This window comes from Artibeus jamaicensis, unplaced genomic scaffold (assembly GCF_021234435.1).
Source record: "Artibeus jamaicensis isolate MK-2021 breed Jamaican fruit bat unplaced genomic scaffold, CSHL_Jam_final contig_1284, whole genome shotgun sequence".
NCBI classification, from domain to species: domain Eukaryota; kingdom Metazoa; phylum Chordata; class Mammalia; order Chiroptera; family Phyllostomidae; genus Artibeus; species Artibeus jamaicensis.
In genome coordinates this window covers 2,836,573-2,855,884 of record NW_026521249.1, presented here as the reverse complement: position 1 = coordinate 2,855,884, position 19,312 = coordinate 2,836,573, and the positions used below count along the sequence as shown (strand labels likewise).

General features: G+C 36.0%; 1 protein-coding gene across 6 annotated transcripts in view; it reads right to left on the bottom strand.

Moving 5' to 3' along the window:
- Nucleotides 1-19,312, bottom strand: part of RAB3GAP1 (RAB3 GTPase activating protein catalytic subunit 1) — a 120,179-nt gene that overhangs the window by 31,031 nt on the left and 69,836 nt on the right. For all 6 annotated transcript variants that reach the window (XM_037167194.2, XM_053666855.1, XM_053666873.1 and 3 more), the window contains 8 exons: nt 16,614-16,682; nt 15,183-15,256; nt 11,192-11,284; nt 10,101-10,270; nt 8,304-8,390; nt 7,226-7,398; nt 5,952-6,006; nt 5,356-5,727 (listed from right to left, as the gene is read on the bottom strand). In XM_037167194.2, coding sequence (XP_037023089.2) covers nt 5,356-5,727; nt 5,952-6,006; nt 7,226-7,398; nt 8,304-8,390; nt 10,101-10,270; nt 11,192-11,284; nt 15,183-15,256; nt 16,614-16,682 — 1,093 coding nt within the window. The remainder of the gene's footprint in view (nt 1-5,355; nt 5,728-5,951; nt 6,007-7,225; nt 7,399-8,303; nt 8,391-10,100; nt 10,271-11,191; nt 11,285-15,182; nt 15,257-16,613; nt 16,683-19,312) is intronic.

Below are 19,312 nucleotides of genomic sequence, written 5' to 3'. Positions count from 1 at the left end.
TAGGGTTTGATCTCCAAAATATGTAAAGAATTCACATGACTCCACTCCAGGAAGACAAACAATCCAATTAAAAATGGGCCAAGGACATGAATAGACACTTCTCCAAAAAGGATATACAGAGGCCAAGAGACATATGAAAGGATGCTCAGCATCACTAGCCATCAGAGATGCAACTTGAAACCACAATGAAATACCATTTCACACTGGTCAGAATGGCCATCATAAACAAATCAACAAACAAGTGCTAGCAAGGTTGTGGAGAAAAGGGAACCCTAGTACACTGTTGGTGGTACAGCCACTATAGAAAACAGTATGAAATTTCCTCAAAACCTTAAAATGGAACTGCCTTTTGTTCCAGTGATTCCACTGTCAGGACTATACCCTAAGAACCCTGAAACACCAATTCAAAAGAACTTATGCACCCCAATGTTCATAGCAGCACAATCTGCAATATCCAACTACTGGAAGCAACCTAAGTGCCCATTAGTAACTGAGTGGATCAAAAACTGTGGCACATTTACACAATGGAACACTATGCCGCAGAAAGGAAAAAGGAACTCCTACCCTTCATGACAGTATGGATGGATCTGGAGAGCTTTATGCTAAGTGAAATAAGCCATGTGGTGAAAGACAAATACCATATGATCTCACCTATAAGTGGAACCTAATCAACAAAACAAACAAGCAGGCCAAATAGAACCAGAGATACAGAAATAAAGAACAAACTGATAGTAACCAGAGGGGACTGGAAGGAGAGGGATAACGGTGGAAAGAAGGGGAGGGGTTGTCAGGAAACATGTATAAAGGACACATGGACAAAGCCAAAGTGGGGGTAGCACTGAAGTTGGGAGGTGGGGAAAAGTGGAGGTGGGAAAATGAAAACAATTGTACTTGAACAACAACAAAAAAATAATTTAATTTAAAATAGTGAATAAGCAAGCCAGAGAATAGGAAAAATTATTTGTAATACATATATATGACTAAAGGTTCATATCAAGAATATATGAAGAATTCCTACCAAGCAATAAGAAAAAAGACAACTAACTTAAAAAATAGGCAAAGGTCTTAAAAAGGCACTTCACCAAGAAGATATCCAAATGGCTATAAATATGTGAAAATGTGTTAGGTATCATTATTCATTAGGGAAATGTAAAAACATGAGATACTATTACATACCCAAGAGAAAGGCAAAAATGTAAATGACTGAAATTATCCACTATGCCAAGAAGTGTTAAAATAGCAGGCTTCACACTGCTATCCTTAGAAAGAAAGACTTGCTTGCAGCGCTGGCTCTTGGGTGGCATCTGGAAACTTGGATTCTGGTAGGGTGCCCGCCACAGTCAGAACTGATTAAAATGGTTCACTGTGCTTAAACTCTTTGTGCAAATAATGTGGCTTATGCTGAATACCTGCTTTCCTTCTGGGAGTCTGGAATTTTGATACATGCTAGGCAGAGGTTCCCTAAACATAGGGTTTGGGTGTCAGCCCTCAGGAAAAACTATGAGCACCAAGCCTCTAACAACTTTCCCTGGTAGACATTTTATGTATTGTCACAATTCACTGCTGGAAGAATTAAGTGCATCCTGTGTGACTACACTGAGAGGGGACTCTCTTGGAAGCTTGTGCTTGATATCCTCTGAACTCTGTCCCATATGACACTTCTTCTGCTGTATTAAATTACAACCATGAGCATGACTGTATGATGAGTCCTGCGAGTCCTCCTAGCAAATCGTCAAACCTAGGAGTGGTGCTGGGGCCCCTGACACAACAAATGTCAGGAATTATATGGAATAAACTAAAATTATTATACACTATTGAAGAGAATGTAAATTAGTTCAAACACTTTGGTAGACTAGTAATATCTACTAAAGCCAAAACATATTTCTATCACATAACCCAACATTTTTACTCAGAATAACTCCAATAGAAAGTGCCTATGTTTACTACGTAAGAATGTTTTTTTAATGACAGTTCAAACTGTAAACAGTTCAATTTCCATCAACAGGTGAATGGATAAGCAAATTATAGCATATTAATGTAATATACTACAAATAACCATGCCATATCAATATATACAGCAACATGGATGAATCTCACAGATGGTAGTTAAATAAAAAAAGTTCAACACAGGAGTACACAATGTATGATTCCATTTATTAGGTTCAAACATTAACAAAACTAACCTGTAGTGATGAAAGTTAGAAAAAAGAGTTACCTGGAGGGGAGTACTGGGTTGTGCTATCCAATACATCTTGTTATTAAAATTTAAATAAGAAATTCAGTCCCTCAGGTGCATTAGCCACATTTCAAGCATTCGATAGCCATATATGGATAAGGGCTATAGTACTGGACAGCAGAGATAGAAAATATACATTTTCATCTTCACAAAAGGTTCTATGGATCAGTATTGTTCTAGCATGGTGGAATTGTCTATATTTTGACCTAGCTGGTAGTTACAGGGGTTTTTAAATATAAAAATAACTGCAATGGCTGGTGTGGCTCAGTGGATTGAGTGCTGGCCTGTGACTCAAAGGGCCGCCAGTTTGATACCCAGCCAGGGCATATGCCTGGGTTGTGGGCCACATCCCTGGTTGGGGGTATGTGAGAGGCAACCACACACTGAGGCTTCTCTTCCTCTCTCTCTCCCTTCCTCTCTAAAATAAAATAAATAAATAAATAAGTTTAAAAAAAAAGATAAAGAGAGAATCCTAAAAGCAACAAGAAAAAAGCAGACAATTACCTACAAAGGAGTTCCCATAAGACCGTCAGCTGATTTCCCAAAAGAAACTTTGCACACTACAAGAGACTGGCAAGAAGTATTCAAAAGTGGAGAAAAGGAAAGACCTACATCCAAGATTGCTCTATCCAGCAAAGCTATCATTTAAAATTGAAGGGAAGACAAAGTGCTTCCCAGAAAAGGTAAACTAAAGCAGTTCATCATCACCAAGTCATTATTATATGAAATGCTAAAGGGAATTATATGAGAAAAAGACAATCAAAATGATGAACATTAAAATGGCAATAAATTCACAACTATCAATAATTGAATCCAAATAATAGACTTAAGCAAACAAGTAGAACAGGAACAGAATCATAGTTATGGAGATCATTTGGAGGGGGAAGGGAGAAAATGGGGGGAAAGGTGCAGGGATTAAGAAGCACTAACTGGTAGGTACAGAATAGACATGGGAATGTTAAGGACAGCATAGGTAATGGAGAAGCCAAAGAACTTTTATGCACTACCCATGGACATGAACTAAGGGGGGGCATTGCTAGAGGGAAGGGGATACTGGTTGGAGGGGGACAAAGGGGAAAAAATTTGGGACAACTGTAATAACATAATCAATAAAATATAATTAAAAAAATTTAAAAATATTGAGTTCTGGCCAAGATATAAGTGTAGATAGAAACCTACGCTTCCTTGCACAAGCAAAAGGAGGATAACCAATCTAAAACCAATAAACAACAGAAGTGCCAGAAAAATCAAAGTGCGTGGAACTCCGACAACCACAGAATTAAAGAACGGTCAAACACAACAACCAGACTGGTAAGGTGTTGACAGAAAACCTGCGGTGGGCTGCTCGGATAGGGCTGACTTAAGGGGAAAGTGAGACTCAGCAGGCTGTGGACTATAGTGGTTGCCACAGTGGGAGAAACTCCCAGTCTCACACAAGGGTTCGTTGAAAAGTGGGCTACTGATGAGCACAGGAGCTGCACTGTTCCCTCTCTGGCCCCTCTCCCACAAGCAGTGCTGTAACACGGCAAGGAGGGCTGCCCTGCCCAAGTCCATACCTAAGGCCCCACGCCCCCTTACAACTTAACAGGGGCCCTGAACAAAGAAAGAGAGCCAAAATAAAAAACAAGAGCAAAACCTCAGACAGAGAGCTAAGCGAGAAGATCGCCAACCTATCTGATGAAGAATTTAAAGCCCTGGTAATCAAAGTGCTCACAGAACTGATTAAGCTTGGTCAAAAAATGAAAGATACCCAAAATGAAATAAAGCAAAGTATTTAGGGAACCAACAGTGACAGGAAGGAAACCAGGACTCAAAGCAATAATTTGAAACAAAAGGAAAAAATAAACATTCAACAGGAACAGAATGAAGAAAGAATTCAAGACTTTGGGACAATCCGAAACATTCCAGTATCCAAATTTTAGGGGTACCAGAAGGAGAAGAGGAAGACCAAGAAACTGAAAACTTATTTGAACAAATAATGAAGGAAAACTTCCCTAATCTGGTGAAGGAAATAGACTTTCAGGAAGTCCAGGAAGCCCAGAGAGTCCCAAAGAAGTTGGACCGAAAGAGAAACACACCAAGGCACATCATCATTAAGTTATCCAAGATGAAAGATAAAGAGAAAATCCTAAAAGAAGCAAGAGAAAAGGAGACAGTTCCCCACAAGGAGTTCCCATTAAACTATCAGCTGATTTCTCAAATGAAACCTTGCAGGCAAGAAGGGGCTGGAAAGAAGTATTTGAAGTCATGAAAGACAAGGACCTATATCCAAGATTGCTCTATCCAGCAAAGCTTTCATTTAGAATGGAAGGGCAGATCAAGTGCCTCCCAGATGAGGTCAAGTTAAAGGAGTTCATCACCAAGCCATTATTATATGAAATGTTAAAGGTACTTACCTTTACCTAAGAAAAAGAAGATTAAAAAAAAAGAACAGTAAAATGACAGCAAACTCACAACTATCAACAAATGAACCTAAAAAAAAAAAAAAAAGAATGAAAAGAAAAGAAAAAGAAAAACAACAAAAACCAAAACTAAACAAACTAGAACAGGAACAGAATCAGAGAAATGGACTGCACATGGAGGGTTTTCAGTGGGAAGGGGGAAGGGGGAAGAAAGGAATAGGGGGAAAAGTTACAGGGAAGAAGCATAATTGGTAGGCATGAAATAGACGGGGAGATGTCAAAAATGGCATAGGATACAGAGAACTCAAAGAAATCATATGTACAACCCATGGACATGAACTCTGCGAGGGAGGGGGGAATGCTGGAGGGTTGGGGGTTGCAGGGTGGAGCGGGAATAAAGGTGGAAAATTTGGGAAAACTATAATCAATAAAATATACTTAAAAAATAAAACGAGTACTCATCACTCAGTTTAGAAATAATAGATTACCTTATATATAATGAACTATACTATCTACTTATACTTCAAAACATTTCATTTCAAAAATGGTAGACCTAAAAACCACTACAGTTTATTCAGATTTCAAATCTTAGATCATTGAACACAGAGTGTTTAAAGAATTGTCCCTACCCAAAACAATCATTTCCTACTAGGATGAAGTTATATAAACAACAAATTTCTTTAAAATTAAAACTTAAAGAAACAATCCATGTCCTACCTGGGTTACTGGAATGTAGAGAGGTTCTCCATTATGCAGCAATGTAAGTTTCCCATGCTGGTGGAGTCGTCCTTCTGGTTTTAAATTTGCCATCTCCTTAAGTCCTCCTTTCTTGCCACTCTCTTGTCCATTTCCCTTAAGTTCTTCAGTATCACTTAGACATTCAAAAAATTCTTCTTCGCTATCACTCCAAGAATCCCAGGATTTTCCCACCTCTCCCTTTTCTTTATCCATGTCTTTTAGATTATCTGGCCCCAAGTGGTCTCCATGTTTTCCAGCATCCCCTGGATATGTGTTAGTTACATTATTTGAAGTACTTGTCTTTCTCCCCTCATCACGTGCCTTCTTTCTTTCAATACAACAATTTAACATCTTAAGGAAACAGAAATATATATATTAGTTACAGTAAAATCAAAATTTATCCACTGCTTGAACATTTAATTTTCATTTTCCACCCTTCCCCTAGACCTTGTTGGGACTTAGTGATTTTAAGTAACCTACAGCAGCACAAATAGAAAAGTCTATAATCAATATGGAAATTTAGCATTAGAATAAACTCAAGATCGCATTATATACGGCCATTGGAAAACCTTTACCTGCAGTTTCTGATGTAGTAAACAACATCTTAGATCTGGGGGTCCACTTGTTAAGCTATCAAATAAAGTAGTGGGAAAATAAAGATTAGTTTCAGTAAAATTGCTTCAGATATGTGGAATTTTTATACTACCACAATTTTTTTCCATTGATAAGAAACCAAAACTAGAGTTACAGAGGTAGGATAGCTGAAATGCAGCAAGTAAGATTAAGATAAAAATTTATTCTATTCTCCTAGCCCACAAATCACCAACAGCAAATATAAGAGATATTTCGAAGCATAGTAATAAACTAGTGATAGTTCCCAAGCTAATAGAAAGTTAAAATGAAAAAAAAAAAAAGTCTCTAAATCCACCCCAGGAAGTAGCTAGCATACAGTAATTCACACCATACAAAATGATTAAACTGTCTTTTCAGTTTTCAATTATTATAGTGGATTCTTAATATAAAAACCATCAATTTCCACCTCTCTTTTGCCAGGACTGCCTCTAAGTCTCTAAATTACCAGTAATCAGCAAAGAGAATCTAACTAAGCAGAGACTGACAAATGACAGAAGACAAACATTTTTGGATGTCACCATTTCGTATTACTCATATGATGAATCTCTACATATCATGGAAAAACAAAGGCAGATGAGCAATAACCTATGTAGTATCGACATTTACACTAACTAAACTCTCTTATGTGATTCAGTGAAATGTCAGTATCAGCTATACCAAAAAAAAAAAAAAATCACAAGTAATGTTTAATACCTAAACTTATAAACTTTAAAGATATTTTCCCTTCCAAACATAAAAATATATGTTCACTATATACTATTTAGAAAAATACACAAATGTATAAAGAACAAAATAAAAATATAATTACACAGCTGAGAAAACTGTTGACATTTGGCTATATTTCTTTCCAAATATTTTTCTACATAGAATTGAAAGTGCTTGATATATGCAGTATTATATTCTACTTTACTATAAATATTAAGGTCATCTTCAATATTATTAGAGATTCTTGGAGAAAAAACTTGTAATGGATCCATAACTTTCCACTGTAGAGATATATAATTTATTTTTTTTATGTTTGATACTTAAGTTGTTTCACCTTTCTCTCCCCCATTATAAATTTGCTGCAGTGAATACCTCTGAATATAAATCATGTCCAAAGTTTCTTACCATTTTCTTACAACAGATTTTTTTTTTTAGAAGAGAATGGTCCAAAAGTCAAAGTCTGCCAACAAACAAAAGTCCTATCTATACAAATGGAAAATGAAATTATTACCCTGGAATCAGAAAGTTGTTTTCCCATCTGAAACGCATTTCAAGAACAAATTCCTGCCAGAGGTGTGCCACTCCTTTCAGTCCTCCATGATAGAAATTGATCATACAAAGACACAAAGCCAATTTGTATGTTAAACTGTCAAATGGTGCAGATTTAAATTGATTGTAGAGATTCTAATTTAACAAAATAGAAACAAAGCAAAATTTGTTAACATATTTATATGTATAATTGAAAACTGTGTGAGTGGAAATTTTAATACTAAAATTAATCTACCTTACTCAGACTAGCTTTTATCAATGTCTAATGTATTACTGCCTAAATTATTCTTAGGCAGTTCCATATTTTCAAGATTTCTACAAGGATCAAAACACCGAAGCTATACTTTGGTGAGGCTAACAGTACAAGTTTCAAATTCTTCTCTGGAATCTTAAAGATATATTCCAAATTTCATGTGTTGCTTTAAAAGTCCTTTTAATTAAAAATAGTACACACTTGCTGTCAAAACAAAAATATAAAATAAACTAAGAATTGTAGAAAGTGAAAATGTAAATCTTTGCTTTTCCCCCTCACTTCATGAAACCTACTCCTTAACAATAACTACTATAAGACATTGATATACCTCTACACCCGTCATTTAAACTTTCAATTCTCAATTTATCAAAGACCTGGATAAGGAAAACTGTACTTCATTTTACTTCATTAAAGAGTTTTTCACTCACCCTCTAGTTTGAAATACAAGAAACATACATTTCTTGCCAATGTATATACATCTGTTGCAAAATGTACATTTTATAATTTACAAAAAGTCTAAAATGAGGGAATTCCTACAATCATGCACTGTGTGTGTGTGTGTGTGTGTGTGTTTTCATTGTTACCAGAGAAGCTCTTGCTACTCAAAATATGCCAATGTTCTATAGCAGGTCATTTTCTGAGTAGAAACCATGATCTCCACTCAAGTTTCCTTAAAATGATTTTTAAAATAAAAAGATCCTTACACTACTAAACTAGAGATATGGCGAACCCTTAGAAATATGATGCATTTTAATCACCGAACTTCAAATCAACTTAGTCAACTTACATATTCTTCACTCTCTGATGAAGGATTATTGTCTGCTGATGAAGTTCCATCTAATGGTTTCTCAGAAGCAGCATCAGGGAATAAGTACTTAGGAAGAGAAAAAAATAACCACATTTTCAACCAAATTTCCTAATTTATTTCTGTTACTCATATAGGTACTGTATGACTCTTTAATGACTTTGCTGTTAAAATAATGAAAATGCTCTGGCCAGTTGCTTCTATATTATCTGAAGCTTTTTCTATTTGTCTTTGAAAAACAGAGTTTTAGTAACTAGCCAATTTTAGAAACCAGAGGCTTTTCTAAATAGTAACCACCTGATTCTGTGAACTAAACAGAATGAAAAACCAAAACGTCTTCACTATGATTTCAGTTTCACCCAAGGTTATTTAAGTTTTTTTAAAGTATTAATATTGCTAAAAAGACAAAGCTATAAAAGAAAAACTTAAAACATCCACAACACTAAGTAGAATTACATTATTCCATAAGCTTTCATATATGAAATAAAAGTATGATATTTAAGACACATAACTTCATTTTATGAGGTACTCCTAGAAAACAGGAAGCAGTCTAACCCTGTAATGACCACTGTATCTTTTCCACTGTGGTCTCTGTAGGAGTGGTCAAAAAAGAAAAATTCAGCGTATATGACAAGCTGTATAGCTGGAATAAAATCTCTAAGAGCACAGTCTTAAGAATGGGCCTTCTCTACAGAAATTTATTTCCAGTCCTTTCACCACTGTTTCTCCAAGTGCTTTGTGGTACTGCTGTACCATAAATTCCTTTTACTATGCATACTTTGCTACATATTTTATGCCAACCTCCACTACTAGGCACATTTACAAACAATATCCTATCCCCATATAACTATGTGTACTAAGTATCACTGTTCAGGTCTTAGACACAGAGGCTGAAAATCTGGTCAAGAGTATTGTTTAGATTAATGACAGAAATCAGATTAATATTAAGTTTCCAAGACCAGTATTCTTTTCATTGCACTACTTTTGAAGGTTTTCTCCAAGACTATCTTATCTCACCAGAAGTATGATTTTAAGTACAATTATAGTAAGAATATCTATCATTTATCAAAAGCCTATTACATGCCAGGTGGTGTAACAGAAGGTCCTTTCACCCTCAGAACAATCTCATAAGGTTTTATCAGCCTCATTTATAGATAAGGAAACTGAAGTTAAGTGGTTTTTCAAAACCACACAGGAAGTCAGGCTCCCAAGGTGGACCTGTTCCACCACACTATACCTAGGAGACACCCTAGCTCCTATTAGTACTCTCTATAAAATATAAAGCTTTCCCTGGACTGCTGTGAAAGAAATTTTTCAAAAATACAATTCTGGTCACAATGACTTGCTTAAAATGGTATAAAATTGCATGAGAAAGTCCAGTGCTTCAGAATGGCAGGTTACCTGTTATCTCTTCAGCCTCGTCCCCGGCCACACCCTGGGAAGTATCATACCATTTACCAAACTATTCAACATGCTCTTAAATCTCTGCTATTCCTTTGTTTCTAAAGCCTTCTTCTCTTCAAGATGTAGCTCAAGTGTCCCTCATTATGAAGCCTTCCCTGATTTCCACTGTCCAGAGACAGAGGTACTCTGTTGTGTTCTTACAGTCCCTCTGCCGGATTTCTCACATGCAATATGTTATTGTAACTATTGCCCTGAATGTGGAGACTTCGTTTTACTCATTTTGTATTCTCAACCCAGTGCCGGCCACATAGAAAGGACTGAATAGATAATGAATGAATGCTATGCATATAAACATATAAAGACACTATTAGTTACCAAGAGAATGGTGTTGAGGACATCATTATTTAGTGGTGACTCTTCTATACCTCTGTGTTTTCGTATTTTCTTCTTTGCAGTATGTACCATATTTGAAACTGATAATTTATGAATCGGAACTGGTGCTGGCTCTGTCAACTTTGACAAAGCGTGAGTTATATCAGTAATTTCTGTAAGAAAAATAGAAATGAACAAATTATAACCAACCCTAGCAGATTACAGTGGTAAGTAAACTGAAGACTGTATAGAATTTTTTAAAAAATATTTTATTTAATTATTTTTAGAGAGAGAGGAAGGAAAGGAGAGAGGGAGAGAAACATCATTATGCAGCTGCCCCTCATGTGTCCCCTACTGTGGACTTGACAATGACCCGCAAACCAGAAATGTGCCAACTGGGAATTAAACCAGCGACCCCTTGGTTCACAGGCCAGTGCTCAATCCACAGAGCCCCACCAGCCAGGGCAATTTTTGGGTTTTTTTAATTCTCACTCAAGGACATGACCATTGATTTTAGAGAGAGGAAGGGAGGGAGAAAGAGAAACACAGATGCAAGAGAGAAACACTGATCAGTTGCCTCTTGCCCGCACCCCAACCAAGGACTAAACCCATGACCTAGGCGTGTGTTCTAACAGTGAATAGAACCTGTGACCTTCTGGTTTACAGGACAATGCTCCATCCAACTGAGCCACACTGGCCAAGGCTATATAAAATATTTTAGTCACTTTTACTAGTGTTACATGGTCTCAGAATTATAAAAGTTTAATACATAAGTTCAGCTTTATATGCATGTATGATTGACAAAGTTGTAACACAAATTATTTCTCTCAGAGGGACTTAAAAAATAAACCTCTAAAACCCTGCTTTTCAAAATATTTTATATTTTTGGTGGAAAGAGCTTACTAAATGTACTTAATGTTTTAAGCTCAGGGTATATAGTATGGCCTGGAGAGAAATGGTAGCTATCTAGTTCATCAATAGGTACTTCTGCAACTTAATTCAAACAAGAAAAATATATAAATGGTTGCTAGAAAACATGCCAAAAAAAGGAATTATACATTTGAAAATAGCTTAAAAAAAAAAAAGCAGCTTACCTCTCCCTTCTTCTTCAAATGTGGATCGTCCAAGAATCTCATCAGTTGACTCCTTTCGACGGCAAACTTTAAAAAATTCAGTGACAAAATCACCTATGGAGAAAAAATGTTACTAATTTTTGACACTTAAATGAAAGAAATCAGTTCTATAAATTAAAGTATGTATCTATTCACAAAGCTATTAACTCACAAATGGGGAAAAAATTCAGTATTTCCACCTATGACAAAAACTATTTCTATTTCAAAGGATGCCTGGCTCTTCCTTTCTCTTCATGTGTCAGGTTGGTCAACTTCTGAATCCATAAAAAAAATTAAATTAAAAAGAAATTCTAAAGATATATTTCTAGAGGATTAAGAAATCACATAGGATAAAATTATTTCATCTTTAGCTGTGTTTTAATGGCACACTTTGTTATTATTACAAGAAAGGGAAAAAAGATTTGGTGTCTCCTAAAGAGCTACCAGGAAATGTCTACACAAAGAAATTAAAATTTAACAAGAGCCATCAGTCCAAAATTGATAATACAATGTACTGGGTACATCTAAGTTTTAGAATTCACTAATTAAAACTGATGAATCTAGAACATTTTTCTGGACTTCTTCAGGAAAGGAGAAAAGTCCTATAATTTAGGTATATAAACTGTGTGTAACTGCAGTTTCGTATATGACTATATAATCCCATAATCTAGTCCTATAAACACATAAAGTCAAAGAGATAAGGTGAGATCATGGAGCAACTGTGAAACTCCCACATTCTGCCAAATACAAAGTGCACTTTTTTGCCCAAATTTTTTAGAAAAAAATGAGGATGCACATCATACATGGGTATAATAAGTACATATCATGGGCATAATAATCCCGTGTATAATGTGCACAAAAATTGTAGGTGCTCTTCTACGTGGCAAAATATGGTACTTTTAATTCTAAGGGCCTCTGCAATTATCACAGAAGTCAGTGGATGAGGAATGATAAAGAACTAAAATGCAATTTTGTGAATAGATTTAAATAATTTAATAAATCAATGATTAAACAAGAGACACTATTTATTGAGAATTTACTGTAGGATAGGCACTGTGTTAAATGTGGTATGTACACACATATACAACCTTATTTGATCCTCTCAATAACCCTATCAAGTATGTACTATTATTATCTCTATTCTACTAAGACTTGAAATTATAAAACTTGCTCAAACTGGTACATCTAGGATTTGAAACAACATCTATCCAACTCTAAAATTTTTGGTATCTATCCTCTATCTCCCTAAAACCCCAAGACAAATTCACCGATGGCAGGAATTTCACATTATGTATCTTTGTATTCACTATTATAGTTAGCACAAATGATAAGCTCTAATTAGCATTTGGTGAATAGCCTATGAATGATAAGCACCAAGAAAATAATGCTTTAGAGAAATGCGCCATTACCGTCATCAATACATATTTAGTGAATTTATCAGATGAATGGTAATACATCAGATTATATGAAATGAAGGTAGCATGATGAACACAGAAATAAATATTTTCATGTGTACCCAATATGTATAAGAGAGAAAAAGATAGAAAGGCACATTGAAAAGGTGGGTTCAGAAGACTTCATGAAAGAGACAAATCAACAAAAATGAGAAAGGAAAGATAATTCCAGACATGGGATACACTAATACCATCTATACAGCAATTAATACTTGTCAAAGTATATTTATGTTATTTCACTTGATTCTTCAAATAACCCTATTAAGTATACAAGATTATCACACCTCTTTTTCTCTAATAGAAAATAGGCTTGCATATATGGTACAACCCTTCAGAAGGACTCTTAATAGATCATAAAAAGCAGTGTCCATGCCATCACATATACAGGTCCAGAGGGACTGCAATAGGCAAAAAGGGCTCCAACAACTGGAATGAAGATGCAGACTATGCTACAGGAATAAAAAAGGAAGTGTCATGAAAGCATTTTACAAATAAAACTCGGATCATGAGATAATTCTGAGGTATATACTGGTTAAAACTAAAACACAAAAAGAGACTTCCACCAAGATGGAGGCATAGGTAGAAGCACTGTGCCTTCTCACACAACCAAGTTTAAAAACAACAAAGTTTTAGCAACAAAAACGCAGCCAAACCACAGAAAATTGAACTACACGGAAGTCTGACAACAATGAACCCTTCAGCCAAACCGGTAAGAGGGGCAGAGCCAGCAGCAGAGCAGGGTCGGGCAGGAAAGATCCACCGGACCAACTCAGGCACGCAACCCAGGCACACCAGCAGCCGTGGGCGAATCCCAGGTGTGGAGAAGCGGGCGGACCCACTGAGGGCACAAGGTGGTGGTCTCACTGAGGGCTGACCACAGTCACACATTCTCATGCAGATAAACCGGTGAAGGAGTGAGCAGTGATACAGACCGTGCAGGCCCCAGTGTCAGAGGGAACTGCCATTGTCCCTCTCTGACCCTGCCCCCACATACAGCATCACAAACCCAGAGACCTGGGTGGCCCCGCTCTGGTGAACATCTAAGGCTCTGCTCCTCATATGTAACAGGCACGAACAGACCAAAATATGGCTCAAGAACAACTCAGAGCCGCAGAGTCAATAAATCTAAGCAATGAAGAAATAGCCAAACTTTCAGATGCACAGTTCAAAACAATGGTGATCAGGATGCTCACAGAACTGGTTGATTTTAGTCACAAATCAGAGGAACATATGAAGGCTAAACTAACTGAAATGAATGGAAATGCACAGGAAACCAATAGTAATGGAAAGGAAACTGGGACTCAAATGAAAGGAGTGGACCAGAAAGAGGAAAAAAATGACCAAACAGAAAAGAATGAAGAAACAAGAATTCAAAAGAAATGAGGAGAGGCTTAGGAACCTCCAGGACATCTTTAAACGTTCCAACATCTGAATTATAGGGGTACCAGAAGGGGGAAAGGCACAGCCACCAGTGGAAAACTTATTTGCACAAATAATAAAGGAGAATTTCCCCAATCTGGCAAAGGAAATAGACTTCCAGGAAATCCAGGAAGCTCAGAGAGTCCCAAAGAAGTTGGACCCAAGAAGGAACACACCAAGGCACATCATCATTACATTAGCCAAGATTAAAATGAAGGAGAGAATTCTAGAAGCAGCAAGAGATAAGGGGACAGTCACCTACAAAGGAGTTCCCATTAGACTGTCAGCGGATTTCTCAAAAGAGACCTTACAGGCAAGAAGGGGCTGGAAAGAAGTATTCCAAGTCATGAAATCCAAAGACCTACATCCAAAATTGATCTATCCAGCAAAGCTTTCATTTAGAATGGAAGGGCAGATAAAGTGCTTCTCAGATTAAGTTCAAATTCAAGGAGTTCATCATCACCAAGCCCTTATTATATGAAATGTTAAAGAAATTTACCTAAGAAAAAAGAAGATAAAAAAGATGAACAGTGAAAGGACAGCAAACTCACAGTTATTAAGAACCACACTTAAAACAAAAGCAAACTAAGAGGACAGCTAGATCAGGAACAGAACCATAGAAATGAAGATCACATGGAGGGTTAGCAACAGGGGAGTGGAAGAGGAGAAGGGGGGAGGAGGTACAGAAAATAAGTAGCACAGATGGTAGGTAGAAAATAGATAGCGGGGAAGGCAAGAATAGTAGGGGAAATACAGAATCTAAAGAACTTGAGACACGTAGTCATTAAAGGGGGGAATGGTGGGGGAGGGGTGTGCAGGGGAATGAAGGAGGGCAATAGAACAACTGTAATGGCATAATCAATAAAATATATTAAAAAACAAAAATAATAAAACAAAAAAGAAATCCTTCTAGTCCTATTCACTGCTGTAGGCAAACAATTTTTTAATGGTGTTAATTGAGAAAGTCATAAGTGTAAAAAAATTGAAATAAAAAATTCTTTTTTGATAGATAAATAAAGCATAAAGAATGAATTCAGTGTGCTGATATGGAAGATGGGCAGACTGATGGTATTTCAGGGAAGGAAGGTAATATGTCTTACCTAGCAAACACTGAGGATTATCAGCTTTTCGAACTCTAACAGACCAATGGGGAGCCTGAATGGGATCCAAATCACTAAAATGTAAAACAACAAACATAAGATAGATCCTGATTATGATGATCTGCAATACTCATTAATTTATCAGAAGGCAGTGTAATAAAAACATTTTACAGAAGGACAAGCTTTCCATTTCGCCTTCCTTAAACTTACTATTATTCTGATGCATAAGGCCATTTGGATAATTTTAAAAGTATATCTTAAGAAACCAAAGTGCTTTTGATAAAAAGGAACAAAAGAAAAAAATACATATAAAACAATTTTAATAAGACATTAAAAATGATTCTGAATGGATAATGTCCACTGATAATATAATGAGAGAAATTTACTTTAGAGATTATAAAAAAAGAATAAGAAATAAATATGCATAATCATCTTTAAAATGTTTTTATAGCACTTTTAATTAAAAAAAGTATAAAAACTTTCCCAAGATCATAAGTGCCCTATTTTCCCAATTACACAGATTATCATGCATCCACTCAATGAAATACTATGCGGCAATTTTAAAAGTGGTAATATGGATCTACAGTTACCGACGATAAAGGCGTAAAATAATATATTGAATAAAGCAAATTTAAATTTAAACTATAAATTTAAATTTTAAAAAGATATACTTTCAAATATTAAATCCTTATATACCTGAAACTAATATAATGTTATATGTCCATTATAACTCAATTATTAAAAAAGAATACACTAGAAAATGATAACTGGCTGTTTTTTAAGTAATGGTGGTGTGGGCAGTCTTTACTTTCTTCTTTATACCCATCTTAATTATCTGATTATGAAAGCTCATGTAACTTTCATCAGTGGCTAATATAACACATTTGCTTTAATTATGAAAAGAAGTATCCTATTTCTCACTGTTCTGCATCAGGAATGAGAGGGTACTAAAATTACATTCCTCTTTCTCCACATTCTTCCTAGATAATGCTCGCTTTATTTTCAAATTGTTTCCACTGCTAAGGAGTATATGACATGTTATGTTATTCATGACATTTAATGATCAAATGTTATTCCCACACATTCTGATGACAACCACCTCTCCAAAGCACTTCACGTAATGCTTCTAAACAGGTAAGAAAAGTTCAACAGAATTATACACTAAACCCCAAATTGATTATAGACATCTTTGCTAAACCTAAGTAAGATTCAGACTGTTCATTATCTCTGAACTAAGGATCACATCCCCAAAGTCAGCAGCTTAAACACATCTGTAATACATATTAATCAGTCTAAAAGTGATCTTTAAAAGTAGAAAAATCAACCTCATCAGAAACTCATGTAACAAAAAGGAAAATTGCTAATCATTTGGCAGTTAATTTATTCTATTAAAATGCTTGAGTCTCAATGTACCACTCTTAACATACTTACGAATAAACATCATTATCCACAATGATGCCTTCAGTCAGGTGAGGCCATGTAGTTGCTAAGTGGAGTTCACTAAAAGTAAACAAAACATAAAATATATCCAAAAGCTTTAACAGTGTGTGTGTTTGTGATGTATATATATGTGTGCATATATATCCTCTAAGCAATTCTGCTTCTAGAAATATATCCTGAACAAATAACCAGAGATATAAATGCAAGTATGTTAAAAGTGGAATTATTTATAATAAAAATAGAAACTAGTTTAGCAAATAATAGCAAATCCACATGAACTAAATGTCTTTGTGGACATTAAAAAAAGTATTACACATAATAGCCAGAAAGTGTGAAGAACCCAAATACCTATCAGGTGATGAATGGATAAATAAAATGTAGTATATGCAAACAATGACATATTATACTGCCATGAAAAACAATGAAGTGCTGATTCATACTACAATATGGATGAATCTCAAAAACAGAATGCTAAGCGAAACAAGCCAGACACTAAACAAAACGTATTGTATACTGCAATTTATATAAAATGTCCCAAGTAGGCAAATCCATATAAACAGAAAGAAGAGTAATATTTGCCTATAGCTGGAGAGCCTGGGGGAATTAGGAGAAATGACAGCTAAGAGATGAAATGTTTCTTTTTGGGATAATAAATGTTTTCTGGAATTAGATAATGACAATAGTTGTGCAACTCTGTAAATACTAAAAACCACTGAATTGTACACTTTTAAAATGGTGAATTTTTTGGTACACAAAAACCTGTAGATCTTGATAAAATGTTGTGACGGTTGGCAAAGTTTTTCTATAAAAATTGAGAGTAAATATTTTAAGTTTTGTGAGCCATGCTGTCTCTGTTATATTCTTGGTTGTTTTTTCTTTTAAAATCGCCTAAAATGTAAAAACCATTCTTAGCTCACTGGCCCTAAGCTTACAAAAACAGGTTACTGGCCATATTTGGTCCACAGGTCATAGTTTACTGACTTATAAATGAATATTAAGTTTCAAAGTGTTCATGTAAAATTATAAAATTAAAAAATGGGGCACACCACAAAAAAATACAGAGGGTGACATACATTTATAAAATACACAAACATTGTACAAAACAAGAGTTAACCTAACAGGCCTGATATTTAGAAAAGGACTACTTGGAGAGCTGGCCCTTCGCTTGGCGTCTGGGAAACTGCATTTCAGAGGGGTTCACACCATTCCCTGATGAGCGGATCATTATACCTAAAACTACTTGTGCAAACAATATAGTTTAGGCCAAATACTGCTTTTCTTTTGATACACTGTAGGGTGCCTACATAACCAGCCCTGGATAAAAACCTCAAGCACTGAATCTCTAATGAGCTTTCCTGGTAAGAGAGCCTTTCACACATCATAATTCATCTACTACAGCCCTCCACTCTACCAAGTGAGCTATCAAAGGCCCCACATGTCACCCACATGATCACCTACCTGATCACCCATGAGCAGTGGGATTATGAATTTAGTGAGTTTTATTCTTCCTGTCTAGATTCTCTAATGAGCTTTCCTGGTAAGAGAGCCTTTCACACATCATAATTCATCTACTACAGCCCTCCACTCTACCAAGTGAGCTATCAAAGGCCCCACAGGTCACCCACATGATCACCCACGAGTAGTGGGATTATGAATTTGGTGAGTTTTATTCTTCCTGTCTAGATTCTAAATTCACTTTTTAAAAAAAATTTTTTTTATTGATTATGCTGTTACAGTTGTTCTATTCCCCCCCATCATTCCCCTCCACCCTACCCCCTGTCCCCACCATTACCCCCCCTTTAGTTTATGTCCATGTGTCTCAATTTCTTTAGATTCTATATTTCCCATACTATTCTTGCCCCCCCATCTATTTTCTATCTACTGTCTATGCTACTTATTTTCTGTACCTTCTCCCCCCTTCTCCTCCTCCCACTCCCCTGTTGCTAACCCTCCTTGAGATCTTCATTTCTATGTTTCCACTTCTGATCTAGCTGTCCTTTTAGTTTGCTTTTGTTTTAGGTGTGGTTCTTAATAACTGTGAGTTTGTTGTCCTTTCACTGTTCATGTTTCTTTAACTTCTTTTTCTTCGATAAGTCCCTTTAACATTTCATATAATAAGGGCTTGGTGATGATGAACTCCTTGAATTTGATCTTATCTGAGAAGCACTTTATCTGTTCTTTCATTCTAAATGAAAGTTTTGCTGGATAGAGCAATCTTGGTTGTAGGTCTTTGGATTTCATAACTTGGAATACCTCTTTCCAGCCCCTTCTTGCCTGTAAGGTCTCTTTTGAGAAATCTGCTGACAGCCTGATGGGGACTCCTTTGTACGTGACTGTCCCCTTAGCTCTTGCTGCTTCTAGGATTCTCTCCTTCATTTTAATTTTGGCTAATGTAATGATGATGTGCCTTGGTGTGTTCCTTCTTGGGTCCAACTTCTTTGGGACTCTCTGAGCTTCCTGGATTTCTCGGAAGTCTATTTCCTTTGCCAGATTGGGGAAATTCTCCTTTATTATTTGTTCAAATAAGTTTTCCACTGGTGGCTGTGCCTTTCCCCCTTCTGGTACCCCTATAATTCAGATGTTGGAGCGTTTAAAGATGTCCTGGAGGTTCCTAAGACTCTCCTCATTTCTTTGAATTCTTGCTTCTTGACTCTTTTCTGTTTGGCCATTATTTGCTTTCTTCTGGTCCA